At 39.6% G+C, this 19,192-nt stretch overlaps 1 protein-coding gene across 9 annotated transcripts in view; it reads right to left on the bottom strand.

Moving 5' to 3' along the window:
- The window catches only part of atp2b2 (ATPase plasma membrane Ca2+ transporting 2), a 100,773-nt gene that overhangs the window by 56,093 nt on the left and 25,488 nt on the right, over nt 1-19,192 (bottom strand). For 8 of the 9 annotated variants that reach the window (XM_069535186.1, XM_069535230.1, XM_069535225.1 and 5 more), the window contains exon 2: nt 3,833-4,538. In XM_069535186.1, the coding sequence (XP_069391287.1) occupies nt 3,833-4,031 (199 nt within the window). In that variant the 5' untranslated portion in view covers nt 4,032-4,538. The remainder of the gene's footprint in view (nt 1-3,832; nt 4,539-19,192) is intronic. The other variant, XM_069535194.1, reaches the window with a different exon arrangement.

The raw sequence follows: 19,192 nt of genomic DNA, 5'->3' as shown, positions 1-19,192 counted from the left end.
GCCACGAGTAAAGCGGATATGGCGTAGTTAAACGGTGTCCCATTACCTTGAACAAACTTGGGTATTTCTCTGGGTTTGATAATTCTGACATTTTAATGAAGAGTTGTTACATCTAAGTATCCTGAAATGGTTACCACTGTACGTTTGTGACTCCTTGTATTTAATGTGGTTCCCACACATCGCTATATTTATTTCTCTTCTGCTGCAAGGTCTGACCAAGTACCATCCTCTCCTCCCTTTCTCCCAACATCAAAGACTATCAGTGCCCTGAGCACCTCTTCATCCTCCAGACCCTCGAAGAATGGCTGTGCCCTGAGCACCCTCACAGTTCCCTGCTCCCTGTGCAGGAGGACCTACCAATGTGCTGCATCTCTCTGCAGGTCTCTTGACAAAATGGTAGTAACTGTGTGAACACTCACCAACTGTCTTTTCTTCTATCTTACAAGAAACAGGTCATATCCTGGGTGCTTTCCTACCACCCCTCCTCAAAAAACTGAGCTGTAGTCTGACATCCCATCTGGCCCCTGAATGAATCTTGCCCTTCACCCATTGCCTGCCTCAGGGAAATGCTAGCTTCTTCACCCCATAGTCACCTACAAGGTAACAAATACCTGAATCCTTGGTGCAGGTATTAAGTACAAGAAGGCAAAAAAAGGGGAAAATCGAAGAGTAAAAACTGAAGAATCAGGGCATGTTACAGAATTAGATCTGCTTCTTTCAGCATTCATTTAATCATTATCCTAATAATGTATCAAGATATGTAATTCTGGTTTATTTTTTGAACTCGTACATCCTTTCGAGTCATTTCACATCAGGGTCGGGAGATTGGACGGATATATATATGATTGGCTGATTCCAATGTCAGTGTTTTTTTCACACAGCGGTGGCCACAGCTCTTCCATAATGGCATTTATGAATACTGGTGTGCAACCCTGCAAATGCGTGTGCAGATAAATCGTTGATTGACGGTTGTTGGGCTGACGGTGGCCGACTGGAAAAGGTTTGTATATTGCCCAATCTTATCTCACCTTTTTAAAAATAATTCCAAAGAAAGAAAGATTTTTATTTCTTTTTAGGTTTAGTGTTAACAACAGATGTATGTGTATCATGTGTGAGAGAATTATAACAGCCCCTAGTCTTTCATATATTCAGCTATTCTTGGAAATGCAGAAATCAACAGGCTCTCAATTGTCTGACTGTTGGATCAGTATTTTTCTACATTTTATAGTTTTTTATACTGATGTAACACTGCGTCAGTATCTTAGAGCCAAGTGCATCAAAAAGCATGCGGTCAAGTGCACAACCACTTCACCGGTTGCATTTTTACACACACAGCCATTATGCATTCATGCCGTGTAATGGAGAATAGCCATTCATGAATGGTTAGTATCATGTGAAAGAGCTGGTATAGGCTACAGTGTGCAGGGTGAATAGGTCAACCGTGTTAAGGCCTCTAACCATCAAACGCAGGCCCCTGGGGACACATACACATTACACGCACCACACATGATGACAGCGAGCAATACAGAATACTTTCAAAGATAATTATCACGATCATATTTCGGAGGTAACATATGTTGTGTGGAGCAACTGCACAACACACAGGGGGACCCACACTGCATAAACATGGAAACACCTGGGATCACTAATGCAAATAGATGCATTGGATACCATCACTCAGTTTCCATTTAGTGACTGTTCCAGCGAGAGAGGAAATTATTCATTACAACAATTAATAATTAGAAGCAGGGATGAGAGAGGAGGGGCGTCCTGCTTGTTGGCACTATAGCGCAAGATTTTAACCAAAACGCAGGGACTTGATGAATGGATTTAATTAGTGACAATGCTGAACAAAAATATATAAGGAAGCACCTTAATTATCCATACGACACAAGCTACACAATATATGATATATTAAATACTACAATTTTGAAAATAATTAATAGAACATGCACACTTGTAATTGTGGTAATAGTCCTGTGGGTATGGCATTTAGAACTGCTCCTTTTTGACTGGACAACAATGATCGAAAACTATGATTTTACACCATCACTGAGAATAATCTGAGTGTGTAAAACTAAAGTAAAATGGCACTCAATAGAGGGCACACCTCTAAGCTCTATCTCACAAGGTTAAAGAAAGTGATAAAAAAAAAAAATTCTGGAAAAAATTCTTTCTCCTTAACGATTTCACTCAAAATTGAATAGGTACTTTCTTGGCCCATCCGACTAAGTTTCATGGAAATTCATAAAAGTTTGGTAGTTTTTGTGTAATCCTGCTGTCAAACAACCAACCTATAAACAAACCAATGGACAGGTGGAGACATAAACTTCTTGGTGGTGTAAATATGCAAATATTCAACATTTCAAATAAGGTGTATTATTATTTATCAGCCATTGACAAACCTGGGGCAAAAACCTTGGTGTATTATTTATTGCTTTTCTTTTTTTTTTGTTTTAAGATAATGAAGTGTAAAATGTACTTTCCCACAATGTCAGTCACACTGTTGGAGACAAAAGAAAGAAATCGAAATGAAATGCAAGGTTGAACAAATGAGATTACCAGTGATAGAAAGTGTTTCAATAATAAGACTTTTCCTATTTGTATTTGAGAATTGTAATTACTTTAATTTTGGCTTTATTGCAAGTCTGCAGGCTGTGATTCTGGGTTAGTGTTTAGTGCATGGGGAATATGTAATAGTCAGAATGCTCACGAGAAAGGGAATTATAATTTTTCCTCTTATGATGATTTTATTGCTAATTTAAATTCAGTTTAATTTCAGTATTTCTTAAATACTATAGGCATTGTTTCACTCAGATGCTGTGAATATGGTGATCATCAACAGACACTGCATCTGTATGTGATTCAGTGTTAATAAGAGCTTTTATTTCACAGTACAACTCTGAACTGATCTCATTTACTCTGCTGTTGTCTAGCTGCAGGAACTATCACCAGCTGACCTGGAAGTGGAGCTATTGGATGAGAAGACCAGGAAACACAATCTTCTATGAGTCTCAGCCTATAAGGTTACAGGTGACTTCTGATATCATGATTATATATATATATACACCGATGGAGTCATGAGATTGGGTCACTTGTCTATGCTCACTGTTCTGCTGCTTCACTTTACACAGTTTCACTGAGAGAATAAATAAAGACATTTAAATAATTAGTGCATAAGTAAATATAGCAATGTGATTAGGATTCTGAGACAGATATGCATTTTTTCTTTTTAATGAAAAAATACTACATTTAAATGTGACTACAGTAAATGAACCTGCTGTTTTTTTAGGATAAAAACATGAAAATGTGGTATTTGTGCTGAAGGAAGGGAATAGTTACTACGTTTTCCAATTACTAAAAGAGGATACAAACACATATGAAACAGGCATACAATTGTTGTTTAAGGTTTATTTTTTCGTTCTCACACCCAGTCCATATTCACCCAAAGTGGCCGAAAGCTCTCCTGTGTTGCATGGATAGGAGAGGCTAAACTGTCCAGAGAGATTTCTATGCATACTAAAGAGATCTAACACATGCAGGCTGAGGAGGATTTTCATTAGTCCCCTCAAACGGGACTCCCTCCCTCCCCTGCCTGCTGTTGTGTGATGCTGTGCTTACGCATTTCTCCAGGTGCTTTACAGGGTTTCTGAGTGTCTGTGCTCTTACCAGTGGTTTTTAAATCAAATAAAACCAGTCTGACAAGTAAATATTGATTCATTTCCAAACCAACACAAATTCTTTCACCAGGTTCTTCATACAATACACAACAGTATGCATATTCACATACACACCAATGCACATGCACACTGAGACAAGAACGGGGACTCACCTTCTGTGGGTGAGGTTTGCAGTCGTGTGCACATTCCCTCCACATCCCCGTAGTCCTCCTGGAGCTTGACCACCGCCTCCGTGCCACGCAGCTCCATCAACGAGCGCAGCTCCATGAGCGAGCAGCCGAAGCCAGCCACCCGGTTGCTGTCATTTCTTTGGTTCTTGGCGTAAAAATCGCTGTTCGACATGTCTCCCATGATGTCGGTTAGTCAAGTCAGTTAGATTAGTGTTTGTTATTGCTTATAGATCAATCAAAAAGCTTGCACAACAGAGAGATGAAAAAAAAAAAATCCAAAATAGGTATCAAGCAGGTGACAACAACCAAAAAGGGAACACAGGTTAAAATGGGGAAAAAATCCAAGTGGATCAAGTGATGAGCAGCTTCTCTGTTTCAGGAGAGGCTGTCAGATATCAGCAGACCAAAAACCATCAAAGAGAAGAAACAAGAAGAGGAGAAAGAGCAGCAGAGAACGAGGAGAGAGGAGGGGGCGATGAAACACAAGTGGGGAGCATCCAGGTGAGCGTTGGACAGCCCCAGTGGTCAGGTCCTGAGTAGGGCAATGATGGTGGTTGCAAGTCCTGTAGGTCTCAGGCTCACCACGGCTGCAGTCCAGACCCGCTCCATGTGTGGCTTCCCATTGCTGCTATTCTGTTGTTGCCTCCGCTGCCTCTCCGTCTCTACATGGTGGTCTTCCCCATCACTGCTACAGAGAGTGAAAGAGAGAGAGAGTGAGAGAGAGAGAAAGCGAGAGGGAGAGAGAGTCGAATCAAAAGAGGACAGAAGGTGAGGGAGGAGAAGGAGGAGAAGGAGGAGGAGGGAGAGACACAGAGGGAGAGAGAGAGAGCACAAGGATGAGCGTTGCGTTCTCAGGGCAGTGGTGAATGCAGCGGTGGGTGGTGCACAGCTGAAGAACAGTCTCTCCTGGCTGCTGCAGTGACTGTGTCTCTACTGTCTCTATCTACTGCTGCTGCTGCTGCTGTTACTGCTGCTTCTAACCTCATTCTGAGGACAGTGACGGAGAGAGAGGGAGAGAAAGAGGATATGAAAGAGAGGGAGGGCAGAGAGAAGAGGATGCTCCTTTCTGGTGCAGAGCAGAGAGGAGTTGTGCGCCGGTGGGTGGCTGGGGCTGCTCTGACGACAGAGCAGGGAGGCAGCACGTAATGATGAACTGTCACAGGGAGGCTGGGCTGAGCCGTGGAGCTGCTACCTCACCACTAGTTCACTCTCAATCTACATCAAGCGACCTCCACCATGCTAAACATCCATGAAGATACCTTCCTGTCTATACATCCTTTTATCTTAGAACTACACTCTGCTTATAAAGGAGGCTTGTTTGGTGTCTAAGTGGTTAAGTGCAATTTACTCATCTATGGTGATTCACAGTTTGTACCTGGTTTATACTGTTGTGTTTTTAATAGTTCTTCGACATCAGTAAAGGTCAATGGCACAGAAGAAAATGCAACACAAGAAATAATCGTTAATCATAGTCTTTCTATATTTGTTGACAGGGAAAACACAATATTGTATCGTTAACTTAAAAGTACTCTACTCTCCTCCACACAAATAAAGAATCAGAACACACTGCACAAAACTCTATGGATCTGTCACCAGATTATTATTTTAATCAATGACATTATTCATCATTTCATTATTAATATCATTATCACCATCCAAAGCACCACCCACCCACACAGGGGGAGACCTGTAGTCACTGATGCTACGGTAAATCAACATTACAGCATTAAAACTCTTTGGCTGTTCTCCATCATCTGTAATGTATTCTATTAAAACCGCAAGTAATTTAGCGATGAGGTCCACAAGAGGTCAATAATGCAACAATGAAATAGAAAAAATTTGATCAAATGTTGAACAGAGTACAGCTCAACTGAAGAATTTGACGAAGAATCTTTGGCAACAAATAAATTAAGTGTCAAGTTGTATTAACACAACTGATGAGTTGAATGTAAAATCACCAATTGAAGTTGAAATTTAGAGTTGGTCCAACAACTTTATTTTTTCATTGAATATAGTCAGTTGAAATCAGACAAGGAGCAAAGTTAGCCAGAATGACTTCACTGATTTCATGGCTGGTCAGTAAATAAACAAACTTTGAATCATACAATGAGTAATTTGGTCATTTTCTTTTGCAGGTCAGTAGGATTTTAGTGCACCATCTGCGTCTTTGCTTTACATGCACACATTATCTATCAAGGATAATCAAATCTTATCAATATATAATCTTGATATGTTAAGTATATGATCGTAGAGCAGTTAGCAAACGGAAAGATGAGTTAACAACTCTGCTAAATTGTCCATGCAACAGCAGATAAAACTCGGCAACCCAGAGGTACAGGGCACATTCAAAATCTCTGTACTGCGACATGCACTGCTGAAGCTGGCCAGGCTGAGAAAATCAGCAAGGCATCCAGTCACAAATACCATGCCCGATGATACAGATGGGAATAGTAGACACAATTGTGTGATCAGGAATAGTAGGGCAGCGACCTTGTCTCATCAGGGTGGCAAGAGACCCTGCCAACAATTCACATCTGTAACCCCACAGGAAGCAGTCCTGTGTGTTAATGAGCGCCAGCCCTTACAGAAGTGACAAAGTAAGACAGCATTGGCAATGTCGGCAACGACAGGTGTAAGCCACTAAACATGTAAGACATTTCTGTCGATTAAAGAGAGAATTTCTTTCCTTTATATCAATATAGCAATAAAACAATACTTATATTCCCATATTGTATGATTTTTGATAGTTTCCATTTCTTAAAGAAAACAATAACAGCATGAGGCAGGACTACATCTTCCTCTGTATTTTCTCCAACCTTTTATGCTGCCCCCCTGGCCTGCCAATCAGGTCCAATCAATGTTGGCGGTACTCTCTGCACGCCAAGGCAGACATCTGTGCCGGCCAGATCTTCCAAAACCCGTCAAATGAAAGCAAACAAACGCTCTCCCAGGAAATGTGTGTTTGTGTGTTTATCTGTGTGCCTGAATGGTTAATGAAGTGGCTGGCTGAGGAGAGAAGCTACATCACACAGGTAATTCTCTTTCGCACCAGATGGACCATCTGCAAGAGAGTGAGAGACCACTCATCCCTGTGTACCTGCACTGGGCTTCCACACCAAGAGCAAGGCTGGTTTTCTGTCCTACTAACTTGTGTTTTGCTGGTTATCAGTCACATAAGAGGAACAAATGAAACCAATGGGAATCGTGTCTTCTACCCTCCAGGAAAAAAACACTTCATACTCAACCTTAATTTAAGCTGAACCTATTCTTCCTTGATTTGCAAAACGGTTCTTGTTTGAAATCAAGAACTGTTACATGACTAATGTAACACACAAAGCCAGTATAGCGCTTCATCACCAACCATGTAAGGTTGAGTATTTCCAGCTACATCATCATGTTGGTGATGTAAGTGACTGGTGGTGGTGGTAGATTCTGCTGGCATGCATTTGCCTGACTTTAAATTACGATAGCATGCACACACAAGAAGGGGAGCGTTGTATAAGTGGGAGGGAGATAAATGAAGGGAAAAGACAGATGAAGAAAATGAGGGAGATTGTGGAGAGCAAAATATAGATTAGATTAGATAGAACTTTATTGATCCCTTTGGGAAGACTCCCTCAGGGAAATTATAAGTAAGTACAGTGAAAAAAGAGGGGAAGATAAAAGTGAGGTGCAGTGCTGATACCAGAATAACTTCAGAGCAGGTGATGACAGTTAAACTACCATGCATGTGCTTTATGTGTGCACAATCGATTTCTCCTTTCCTGGCAAAAGGAGGGCAGCTGTATGTGAGCAGAGCTGTTGTTGATGTGTATGCATTCACAGATGACACCTTAATGAAGGTAGTGTGTAAAAGTGGTTTCTCTTCACTGTAAAATATTTTCAACATCAAAGAGGCAAATTTCACATTAAATGTTGGGGGTATGGAGCTTTTGCTAATTTTGTCAGCCCTTGCAAAAACTCTCTGCCTCCAATATTTCCACCAACACTCCTGGTCCGTTCCACCTACCTGTCTGTGCCCTAAATCTCTACATTGTCCTACCGGTCTACCTGTACCTGAATGAACACTTCCCTGCTGTGTTATTCTTCTGTCTTCCTTCCTGCCTACTCACCAGTCTTTCAGCTTAATTGCTGGTGAGCTCTCGAAGGCTTGACAGTGAATAATGAGTAATATTTGATCAAGCACTCAAAGAGAAAGAGCTGCTTTTGAAATAATCAACAGCTTTTTCTTCATAATTTAAGTGCAAGAACACTTAATTTCACTCTATGAACTTCAACACCATATGGGATTCATATTAAGACACAGAACTAAAACACCATTGAAACAGTTAATGTCTTCTCTGTCAATAATTTGGGGATATGTCATGAAGTAGTCGTCAGTTTTTGGACCTTATTGTTTTCATTTAAACATACTATGTATGCCATGTAACTTTGGCAACCACGTGGGATCATGAGAGTCGTTGTCTTCACCACCACAGCTGATAAAAATTGACCAAACTCGACTCAGACGCAAGACATGTTCATGAATGAGATAAGGTACTTAAATTGTATTCATGTAATTTTAGTGAACAATTGTTATGTATTGTATGCCTGAGTCAATAATTCAATAATATTTAAAGTTTATACACTCAGATATTTTAAGAAAAGATGCCTCCCTATCTTATCAATATTTTCTATTCATATGTGAGGCATAAGGCTTGAAGATTTAATATCTCTTCAAACGCTGTAGGTTATAGAGCTCTTCCATTTGATGATATCATGATCTAAGTCTCATTTTTATTCATCCTTAGACAGACTTGTTCAAATTCACACATTAAAACTATCATGTGCAATAAAATATCATTAAATATATTAAAATTTAGTGCCAGTTTTAGCTTTAATAATGCATGTCTCTCTGTATGGTGCCCAGTGTTTTCTCTGCTCACTCTGTGATTATACAAAAAAAAAAAGTGTCAACGATCAAACAATACTTGTGCTTTGATGAGAAGTTCCTGGTCTGACGAGCGGTAGGCAGTTTTTTGTCCTCCACAGTGAAGCCATTGGCATTCCCTGCGTGTCTGTCTCAAAATGTCCTTGAGCACAGTGAGGCAGAGCTGAGGTATAAGCTGTGCCCACTGCACCATCAGCAACAGCACACAAGCTGGCATACAACCCCCCCTGCCTGTGACAAAAAGTAATGCAGGAGATTTCAATGACAAGGGATGCTGTGCTGCACACCTGCATGTTCAAAAATATCACATCATAATTTCAGATGTCAGGTTTAGAAATGCTCATGGGCCATTGGGTCATGACATGAGGAGTTTTAGTAAAACATGTTTAAAAGTAATGATCAGATTACACTTTACAATGTGACAATTGTGATTCAACACCTCGAAAAACATCAGCCTCAGAAACAATGACTGTGTAAAGTCGATGCTAAGATAAGAACACATCATCACCTCACTGCCAGTTTCAAAAAAATTGTGTCCACTTCCTGTAACGTACAACAAAGTCAGGAAAGTGAGTTAGCTGATTGGTTGTAGCTTTATCTCTTTCAAAAGGATTTGTGCATGATTTTGTGACAGCATGAAAAAGCAAGTACTTCAAATAAAAAACCCAATGAACTTTTAAAGATCTAGTTTTATTGTGTAAGTTTAGGCTGTGTATGACACTGTCTGCAGTGTCATATTTGTGGAATTGTCCTAAATGGTGCACAAGGATCAGGGAATCCCCTAACATACGTACATGCACTGCATCATCCAAGTGCACACACACGTGCATGCACACACACAACTTACCAGAGAGAGCAAAAGACATGTTAACTGACATTGTCTCAGAAGTGAATTGTTATATAACAACCAAACGGAGAGTTGTTCTGGCACCATCAGTGCTATCTAATTGGATTGAAAGCAGCTGCCATGCTAACTAAGCGCAGCAGACAGAGTCTGAAGAAGAAAAGGGAAATTTGGAAACCAGTGCAGGAGCTCGCAAAGGACTGCAGCTCCAACTCATATCAGGCTAAAAAGAAGATAAGGCCCCCCCCCTTATCTTCTCTTTGGCCTCTTTAGCATGCAAAAGAGAGAGGAGGACAGAGACACACAAATTCTGCATGTGTGCTACGTCCAGTCATAAATAGTGAGGGGCTGTCGAAGAGAAGCAGTTGGCCAGGCAACCCTGATAGCTGCAGGGGTTGCTGCGTGTCACCTTAGAGTGAGACTGAGAAGCGAGAAAGTGAGAAGTGGTGATGATATGCTGTAGCTGTGAGATGACTGGGTTAGAGGACATAGGGTGGCACACTGAGTGATATAAGCCTTTGGTCCAAACAAGAAGCCCCAGCAGATCGCATCATTCACATCTATTAAAACAACCTCCTCCTCAATAATAGGGTTGTGCCACTCTCGGTTCCTCCATCACCGCCGCTCTCTTCCTGACTTCACCTGCCTCTTTTTCATTTCCTGGCTCTGCAGCACTCACACCATTTGTGGCTGATGTAAAGCTGTCAACTTTCCTCTTGCGTTGGTCGGTGTTTCATATTCAACTGCCTGCTCGCTGTCATTCCTTCTTTTTTTTTTCATCAGCATTAACATTGATGTACATGAGTAAATATTGAATATTTTGTACTGGTTGTACAGTGTTTGACTTACATTACACAATGTGAGCAGCATTGTCAGGCTCTGAAGGGAGATGTAAAGTGCAATCCTGCCTGGAGTGGTAGTGTGGATGCCCATTAACAACCGTAACCAAACCGTGCAAAATCACTTATGGTTATAATTACTGAAAAACAAGCTAAACAAAATGTTGTCTGCACATAATGATCTAATGCTAAATATCAGTATGGTAGTGGAGATTACACTTGTGCATTAACAGGCTGCATATTTGCCTCTGCAGGAGATCATCCTGTAAAATAGGAGCATGTCTGCTCTCTTCTGATGAATTATCCAATTAGACCTGACTCCCGGCCCGATTCCTCCAGAGCATAGCACCTTGCTGTCAATCACCTGGACAGAAACTTGGAGTGAATCCCTGGTATATTATAAGGTAGAGGGAGTGAAGTGAAACGTATCTTACTTTATTTAATCTTTTCTTTTCATCTAAAGCTTTGCTATCCTGTAGTTAGCTTTGATATTTTATAACTAGGAAACAGTGGTGCAGAAGGGGTTGACATAAAGAATTAGGAGCAATGAGATGATTTGCATATTATATGAAAAAGAAGCTATGTTTTCCCTTCAGAAACACTCATTAACAATGACTTCATGTGATTTTCTATAGTTCTGAGTAATCAGTATCACCCTGCCAAGTTAAGTCTTTCCTGTAACCCCTTCAACTAGGGGCAAGGTAACAAACAACACAATCATCCACCAAATGGCTCAGATGAGGATTCATGAATCTGAGCCGTACACGTGACATCCACAGGCAAATAAGCAACATATTTAAGTTGTGTTCAAGAAGCCTAACAGATTGGAATCTGTGCTCCTTACTCTAACTGAATGCAAAGTGATAAAATATACATAAAGATGTATTATTCAATGTGGACAAGTCACAATACTGTGTTTTTATAGCCACACTAGCGGCATGGCTTTAGGGATAGCAATGACAACTGGTTGGTCCACTGTTGATGTCAAGACTATTTGATGGTTTGCCATTAATTCTACAGGCGTTCATGGTCCCCAGTAGATATTTCGCTTTTTCAGTGAAATAAGTATCTCAAACCTTACTCGTGAGGGCTATTTAATTACCTCTTCCAAAGAGGATATGTTTTTGTCTCTATCCACTGATATGGCTGTTTGTTATTCAGAAGGATTACTCAAAAACTACTGTACAGATTTCCAAGACACTTGATGGAAAGATGGGACATGGGCCGAGAAAGTACCCATTCAATTTTGTAATTCAACATTTCCAGGAAAAGGGGCTGATCTGAGATTTTTTCCCCCACTTTCTTTTCACTTATATCCTTGGGAATAATTAATGGATCTTGATTTTAAAAACTCAGGCATATTTAGGGGACTGATCTGCTTGTGCATGTGTGCAATTTAGGATGGCTTGATTGAAATTAATTAGGCTTTGTATGCACTCTACTGAGTTTAGGTTGCCAGACAGTGTTTTCAGTGATTCCCTCATTTTTCCCTGAGTTAAAAACTATAATTTGCTGAGTATATTTTTTGCTGCAAATCACACTTAAAAACTAATGATATGCCACTAACCACATAGGTGCATATACAATTAATGGTGTATAGCAAAGGTTTGCATGCTAACAAGCTAACTTAACATGTTGAACATGGTACATACAGTATTACCTGCTAAGCAAAACGGCATATTGACATTGATGTTTAGCTCAAAGCACTACTTGTCTCTGTGTGACAGGATAAACTGTCTCACCCAGGCTTGCAGTTTGCATTATAATATTCAACATCCTTTTAAGAAAAATGTTATCAGCCCAGTGCTTAGCAATCTCACTTACGATACTGTACATGCAACATAGGAATTACCATTGTAGGATCAACCTTTTCACATGCGTCGACTGGCACGACAAGGCTGACAAGGCTTGAGGTTATTTTACTAATCCTCACACAGTATGACACATCGTGCAGGTCCACATGTTATACAAATAGTAATGGTACTGAGTCTGACACTTGCTCAAGAGGGTTTCTAACCAAGAAAGATCATGCATCATCATTTCCAAAGGTTAGCTTAAAGGTTGTGTGTAATGAGACTGAGGCTGTGAATTTAAAGTTAAGGTTCTGGGTTAAGTTTCTAACATGCTGGTATTATCCATGCCTTTATTATTCATAAGGGTGTGTGCTTAAACAGACAGACTTTGACATTTTGTAGTTTTGAATCACTTATTATAAGGCTTGGACTAATCCTTTTATATACATGTGTTTTGAAAAAGGTTTTTTGTCAGAGGTTACATTTATCTTGGTCTTGTTATTTCTGCCACATATGGTTTGTTGCACAGTTACACAACGGTGAAAGAAGAGGGAAGAACTTCAAAATGCCCTCTTCTCTTTACATGTCACAGAAAAAGAAATATCATAGTCATATGAGAGCACTTAACATAGATGCATGTTTATTTTCACTCCAATTTCAGAAATTATCCTGATGTGAAGAGCCTGAGATTCAATTATCATCATTATGATATTTGTTGTGTTGTGAGCATTTATACACGAACAAATAGTTATAACAGGATTGCTCATGCTGGTTCGACCTGATATTAATTAGGAAGAGCAATTATCTGTAAACAAAACCCAGTTGTTAAAAACTAAGAAGTCCATTTGTTGCATGTGCTGAGATACTGACCTCAGAACCCTCATCTGTTACTAGATTTGAGTCTAGTCGCTTAAAGGTTGCTTTTCAACACAACGGGCTGCTTAATCTGTGCCCACAAAACATCCGGGAATCAAAAAGCATGATACAGCTGCTTGCAGGAGAACTTCCTGTGCAGCTGCTGGGCATGCACAGTGAGACAGCATCTGAGTTGAACAGCATGGCACCAGACTGCTTTGTAATTTCAAGGGATATAAAATCATGGAATAGAATAGTGCGTCTGTGTTTGACAAAAAAGAGCACTGAGCGACAGACCACCCAAATAAAATTGACTGAAAAGACTAGATGACACACACAGTCGCACAAAATGTCTGACTAATCCGTTCAGGTTTCACACATTTTGTAAGACCTGAAGAATATATAGGATCACAAGGGGATCATTCATCATCTCCAAAATCTCACAAAAATAAGCTCTTGACTATTATCGGCTTTTGGATTTTACGTCTGTTAAAAAATTCAGATGTTTGATATAATTTTGATAGTCAGAGATTAATTAGAAAGTAAGTTAATTAAACTGTCTGGCCCTATTGTGATCTGATTGAGGCAAGGCCAGACTAAATCACTGGGAATTATTATTTTTTTATCATAAAGTATGTTTTTGTTTTGGTTACTGTTCCCAGTTGCATTTATATTGCCCACTTTTTTGTAGGGAACATGTGAACACACTGTAACGTAAAAAAAAATTAGGCCTTCCTCAAATTTCTGCTTCCAAACAGCCTGTGGACTGATTTCAATGGAATCTATCTATCCATTTCACAGAAACAACATTTTTCCAGGAAACTGGGACGTTTCAGCTCACTCCCGGGGGCCTCGTCTCAAGACCTCTCTTCCACTCACCTGCAGCATCAGCAGTGTTAATGTTGCTTAAAATGTAGTCTCAAAATGTTCTGTCATCTATTTACAATTGACATTAGTTTACGATTATTGTTGTCTCAACCCACTGCCAGACCCATTCAGCACATTAATGTTATCCAATGACTTAAAGGTACAGTGTAAAAGCTTTTGTGACATCTAGTGGTGAAATTGCATGTTGCAGCTGAATACCCCTTACCTCACCCTCTCCTTCCAAATATGAAAGAGAACCTATGGTAGCCTTCAGTTGTCATAAACACTCAAAATGTGTTTAGTTTGAGTAGTTTGGGCTACAGTAAAAAACATGGCAGCCCCCGCAGAGAGACCTGCCAATTGATCCCTTTCACCCAAATCTTAATCACTGGACCTTTAAAAGGTCTGATGCAATATTAGCACAGTTTTTCAGCAAATTGAGAGTTGTGATGAAAACTATCACATCAATAATTTAATCCAGCAATACATTTTGTTTAAAATATTCTAGCTCTGTCTGATGGTGCCACCGAGCAAGTTGGACTACAATCTACAACAATAGCTGGCAAAAATCTGGCCCTGGCGATGTGCTTGTTTCTGGAGAACGAGCGTTGGTTTAGCCACAGGAAGAAAAGGACTGATAATGGTGTTCCAGGTTTCACTGAAAAATAGGACAACAGGCATAAGGCCTAGAAAGATAGACTAGAAATAGAAAGATACGCAGGGATGTTATTCTGGCTTTGAATTCAGCTCTCTACAGGGAGATAAGGAGGAATTGAAATGCATGCAGTAGAGCATGTCTATCTAACTGTTAATAGAACAAAAGAGAGGGCTTACAATAGATTCACCAGCAGCCATTTTAGTGTAACAAAACATTTAGCAATTTTTTCTTCTTCTGGATGATTAGCTGCACGTAAACCAGAACATACTTATAGTGCAACACATAGTCTGTAAATATTGACTGAGAATCAGCGGGATCACGTCTTAGGTATTCTGAAGATTTAAAGGTCCAGTGTGTAAAATTTAGGTGAAAGGGACTTTTGGCAGAAATTGAATATAAAATAATTTTTTTCACTGGTGTGTTTCATCTGCATTGTATGAATTGTTGTTTTCTTTACCATAGAATGGGCCCTTTATATTTAAAACCTTTAAATATAAAAGGGGGGGGTCCTCTCTGTGGAGGCCACCATGTTTTTACCGTCATCTAATCTGGACAAACTAAAACCTTTTGAGTTTTCATATCTGGAGTTCTTCACAGGTTCTCTTTCATGTTGGGAAGGTGGGGGGGGGGATATGAGGGATATCCAGCTGCAGCATGTAATTTCACCTCTAGATATCACTAAATTCTACACACTGAACCTTTAAGAACAGACTGGGGCGAATGAGGTATATAGTGTAAGAATATGAAAAATTCTAAACATTTCAACTATAGATATAATGATGCATATATATTCATGTATTCACTAAGTAAGATCAGACACGTTTTTCAGGACCGCATGCTGTGTGCATATTCTTATGCATGAGCAAATACACATATTGAAGTTCCTGCTGTAATGGCCCTCTCGTTGCTCTAGATGAGCCTGCGGAAATCATGAGGGAGATATTGGTCTAATTAAATTCAACACATGCAGGTTAGGTGTGCTGGAAGGTGACTAAAAACAGAAGGTGAGGAGAGGGATGGAGAAGAAAAGAAATAAAAAATTTTAAAAGGTGAGGAGTGACAGAAGTCCAGTAACTGAATCAGGTTTAGCTTCATAAAATTTTAACACGCAATGTCAGACTAAGATCATGATAATATTTATCTGTAATTTAAAAAAAATTTGGCAACATCTATTGCATCCGAATTTCAAACATTTCAACCATTTACCAGGATATAATTCAAAGTTCTATGAAATACCCTTTAATACCAAACAGTGTGTTTTTCTAGACTGTAGCTTAATAACTTGACATTGTAAGTGCTGAGAGGGGCAGAGTGTACTCTGTATATCATTATGACAATACAGAGAACTGGAGCTGGTGATGACATGAGACAAGCTCTTTTAGCCATTTAGTAGCAAAGCTTATTACAACCCACAACATTGCAACATTAGCACTGATTCCAAACACCCCCTTAATCTGATTAAAATGTATTTTGATCTGAATTTAAATGTTTAAAATATGAACAATACAAAGGTGAACAGGTGGTCTAAGACCTTAAATGGAAATTAATGATAAAAAGGGAGCCTTTGCCATTTGATATGCATAAACATGACCTCAGCTGCTTTGCTACAGAGAAATTATATTAAACATGTATATTTGAGGAAAAACAACACCCGACCAGAATCCTATTTTGTCCCCAAAAGCTTTGTCTCAGCTTAATAAAGTGTTCAATAAGGTTAATCACCCATGATTGTCCATCAGAATGATGTGAATATGAAAAAAGCAAAGCTTCTAAGTTAACTTATGTGAATGCAATACACACTAAACAGACCACACAGTGTGAAACAAGTCTTCAATGACCAAGACACTGAAAAAAAAGATTCCTCATCTAAGCAAAAAACAAAATATCTACTAACAATTGACAGGTCAGGTATCAGATAATAGCTATTGATTACTATTTCTCAGTGCAGCAGAAACATATGTATGAAGACAAACACGTTGCACTGTCAATTCTCACAATGAGAGGCTTGAAATCTTCACTTGGATTAGATCAATTGAAAAAACAGACACACTGAATATGAAATTACACTGAACACCAGTGGGTGTCAGTGTCAAGTGGCTGCGTGCAGGTGCTTACATCCTGCTTCTTCTTATGCATGTTCTTATTTTCATCCTACAGTATGGTCACTGTTTTTTTGGGGTAAAAATTAAAGTAACATCCTGTTTCCCCCCAAGAGATCTGTAGAAGTCAATCAAACTTTTAGCACTTTGTCTCTTCAGATACATCAGAGGGTTCCTCTTTAAAATTTCTGGGGTTTTTTGTGTTCCAAATGCCTTTTAGAAATAATTGATAAATTTGATAGTTTAATCTTTTATACAAGCTAGTGTTTGTAAACTATACTTATAGTACAGTAAATCCAACATTGGTCTAGCGGATTCTGGCGTAAGCATGTCAATCCACTTGGTTATTCTCCTGGATGAGAATGATTGACCAATGAGATAATAATGTAAAACAATTAAGATAATGATGGGAAGCTATGAATGCAGAAATAAAATACCACCGGGAAGAAATAAAATGACTTGTTATAAGTCCTGTCTATTGTATTTTGCTTCTACAGTCGAAAGTCCAAAACTTTCCCCGAGGAGCTTCTAAGGATGATCTATATCATCAAGTTCAACCCTTTGTCTTTAGTCCCCTTAGAATTCTTTGATTGAATTATGAGTACAAATTAAAATAAAACTGTCCTCAAACTGCATGACAGCCCTCTCTCCTCTCTCCACTCACTCCTCTTGCATCTCCTATTCTGGCAGAAAGGCTCACAAACACAAAACAAACTATTTATAAAAATGGCCAAACTTCATCTTCTTTCATTTGTTATTACAGACGAGTCAAGAATAAATAAATAAATGAACACTTAACAGCACGAGTCCTTTTCTTGCTGAAAAATGACAGTTCTCTTCAGTACTGTATTTGTCACTGTGCAACACACAGGTGATGATGACACAGCAAACTTGAATGCACTGCGACGCTAACAGATTGAGATATGACAGAGCAGCGCGGGGCAGGAATTTTCTCTAAAGGCTGTTTGTCTTTCAAGCACCAGCTGTTGTTCCTCTTATGTATATATCATGACACAATATCAAAAACAGGCATATTTTTGTACGTAGGTATGCAAGAACCTTCTCGTGTTACCATACTACTAAAGGTAATACTTGGGGAAGTTAATTATACAGAACTATTTGAATTTACTCCTGAACAGATGTGGAAATGGAATTTTTCTATTTAGGTCTGAAGTTTAAGAGAGAGGTGGAATATATCACTGCATATTTGCTAAGGAGAAATCTGTCGCTACATGTCTACTATGACACTTCTCTCCTATGACACCATTAAATGTATGGTCTTTTTGAAAATTAATATGACCATATTTTTGCTCCAATTATAGCTTCTTTCCTCCACTTCCAGTCGTATGTATCTTTTCTCACGACAGCCCCATTACATGTGAGTTATATATGCTTTACAAAGGGATTGAATAGAGAGAAAGAGTGTGGGGGGGGGGGGGGGGGGGGGGGGGGGGACTGACACTGATTCTGAGCTGTCTGGTCGTCTTGGTACAGTGGAGCTGATGTTTGAGGTCACACAGTCATCCCAAGTGAGGCACAATCAATTTCCTATGACAGCCTGTGTAACAGAGTGGTTGACTGACTGAATGAATGACTGAACAACTAACTTTCTGACTGACTGAATGAATAAGAGACTGAAAGACTCGCTGGTTTGACTTACTCTGTGGCAAGACTGGTTGAGTGACTGATGAAATTTTCTGGAATGGATTTTCTTTAGTGCACACACTGACTAACTGGCTGATGACTGAACTAACCGGTTAAGAACCAGCAGCGACAGTGTGAGTTAGTCAGAGCAATGATCAGTCAGTTTGATAAGACAAGCAAGAAAACAACTAACCAGCTAGTGGCATTACTAAATCATCAACCTGTGACCGCAGTCAGCCACAGAGCCAGCCAGTCAGAGAAAGCAGAGAGCCAACAGGTCATGGAGGAGAGGTGATAATGTGCCCTATTAATATTGTCACCACGCCAATCCAGTCAGTTAGCTAATGCAGTGAAGACAGCTAGCCTGCAGACACACATGATCAGTTACAGCAGCGAACCTGCTGCTGTGTCAGCACCAGTCAGTAAGTGTGACAGAGAGGAGGGACTCCTTTCTGCCAACAGATGAACAGGTGAGAATTTTTTACATTTTCATCTAGAGAAATGACAAGTCAAGAAGATTTAATATATACATATATAAAATACATGTGAAGATTGACTACATCGATAAAGCATTACTCCATTCTGCAATATTGCTACCGTGTACTATCCATCTTCATCTGTCCCTCTCTCCCTCTATTACAGATCATCCTCTTAAAATCCCTCGCCTGCAGATAAGGGGCTACAATATACTTGACATTCTGCGTACCCACAAACCTCACATGGAACAACATGTACAGATTCATATTCACACACTGCAGCCTCCTCACATGCGGATGATTTACACCAACAGAATAAAAAGCCATTAATGAAACC

Source organism: Paralichthys olivaceus, chromosome 2 (assembly GCF_024713975.1).
Source record: "Paralichthys olivaceus isolate ysfri-2021 chromosome 2, ASM2471397v2, whole genome shotgun sequence".
Classification (NCBI taxonomy): Eukaryota; Metazoa; Chordata; class Actinopteri; order Pleuronectiformes; family Paralichthyidae; genus Paralichthys; species Paralichthys olivaceus.
The sequence above is the reverse complement of the archived record's forward strand: the minus strand, read 5'-3'. Positions and strand labels throughout refer to the sequence as shown.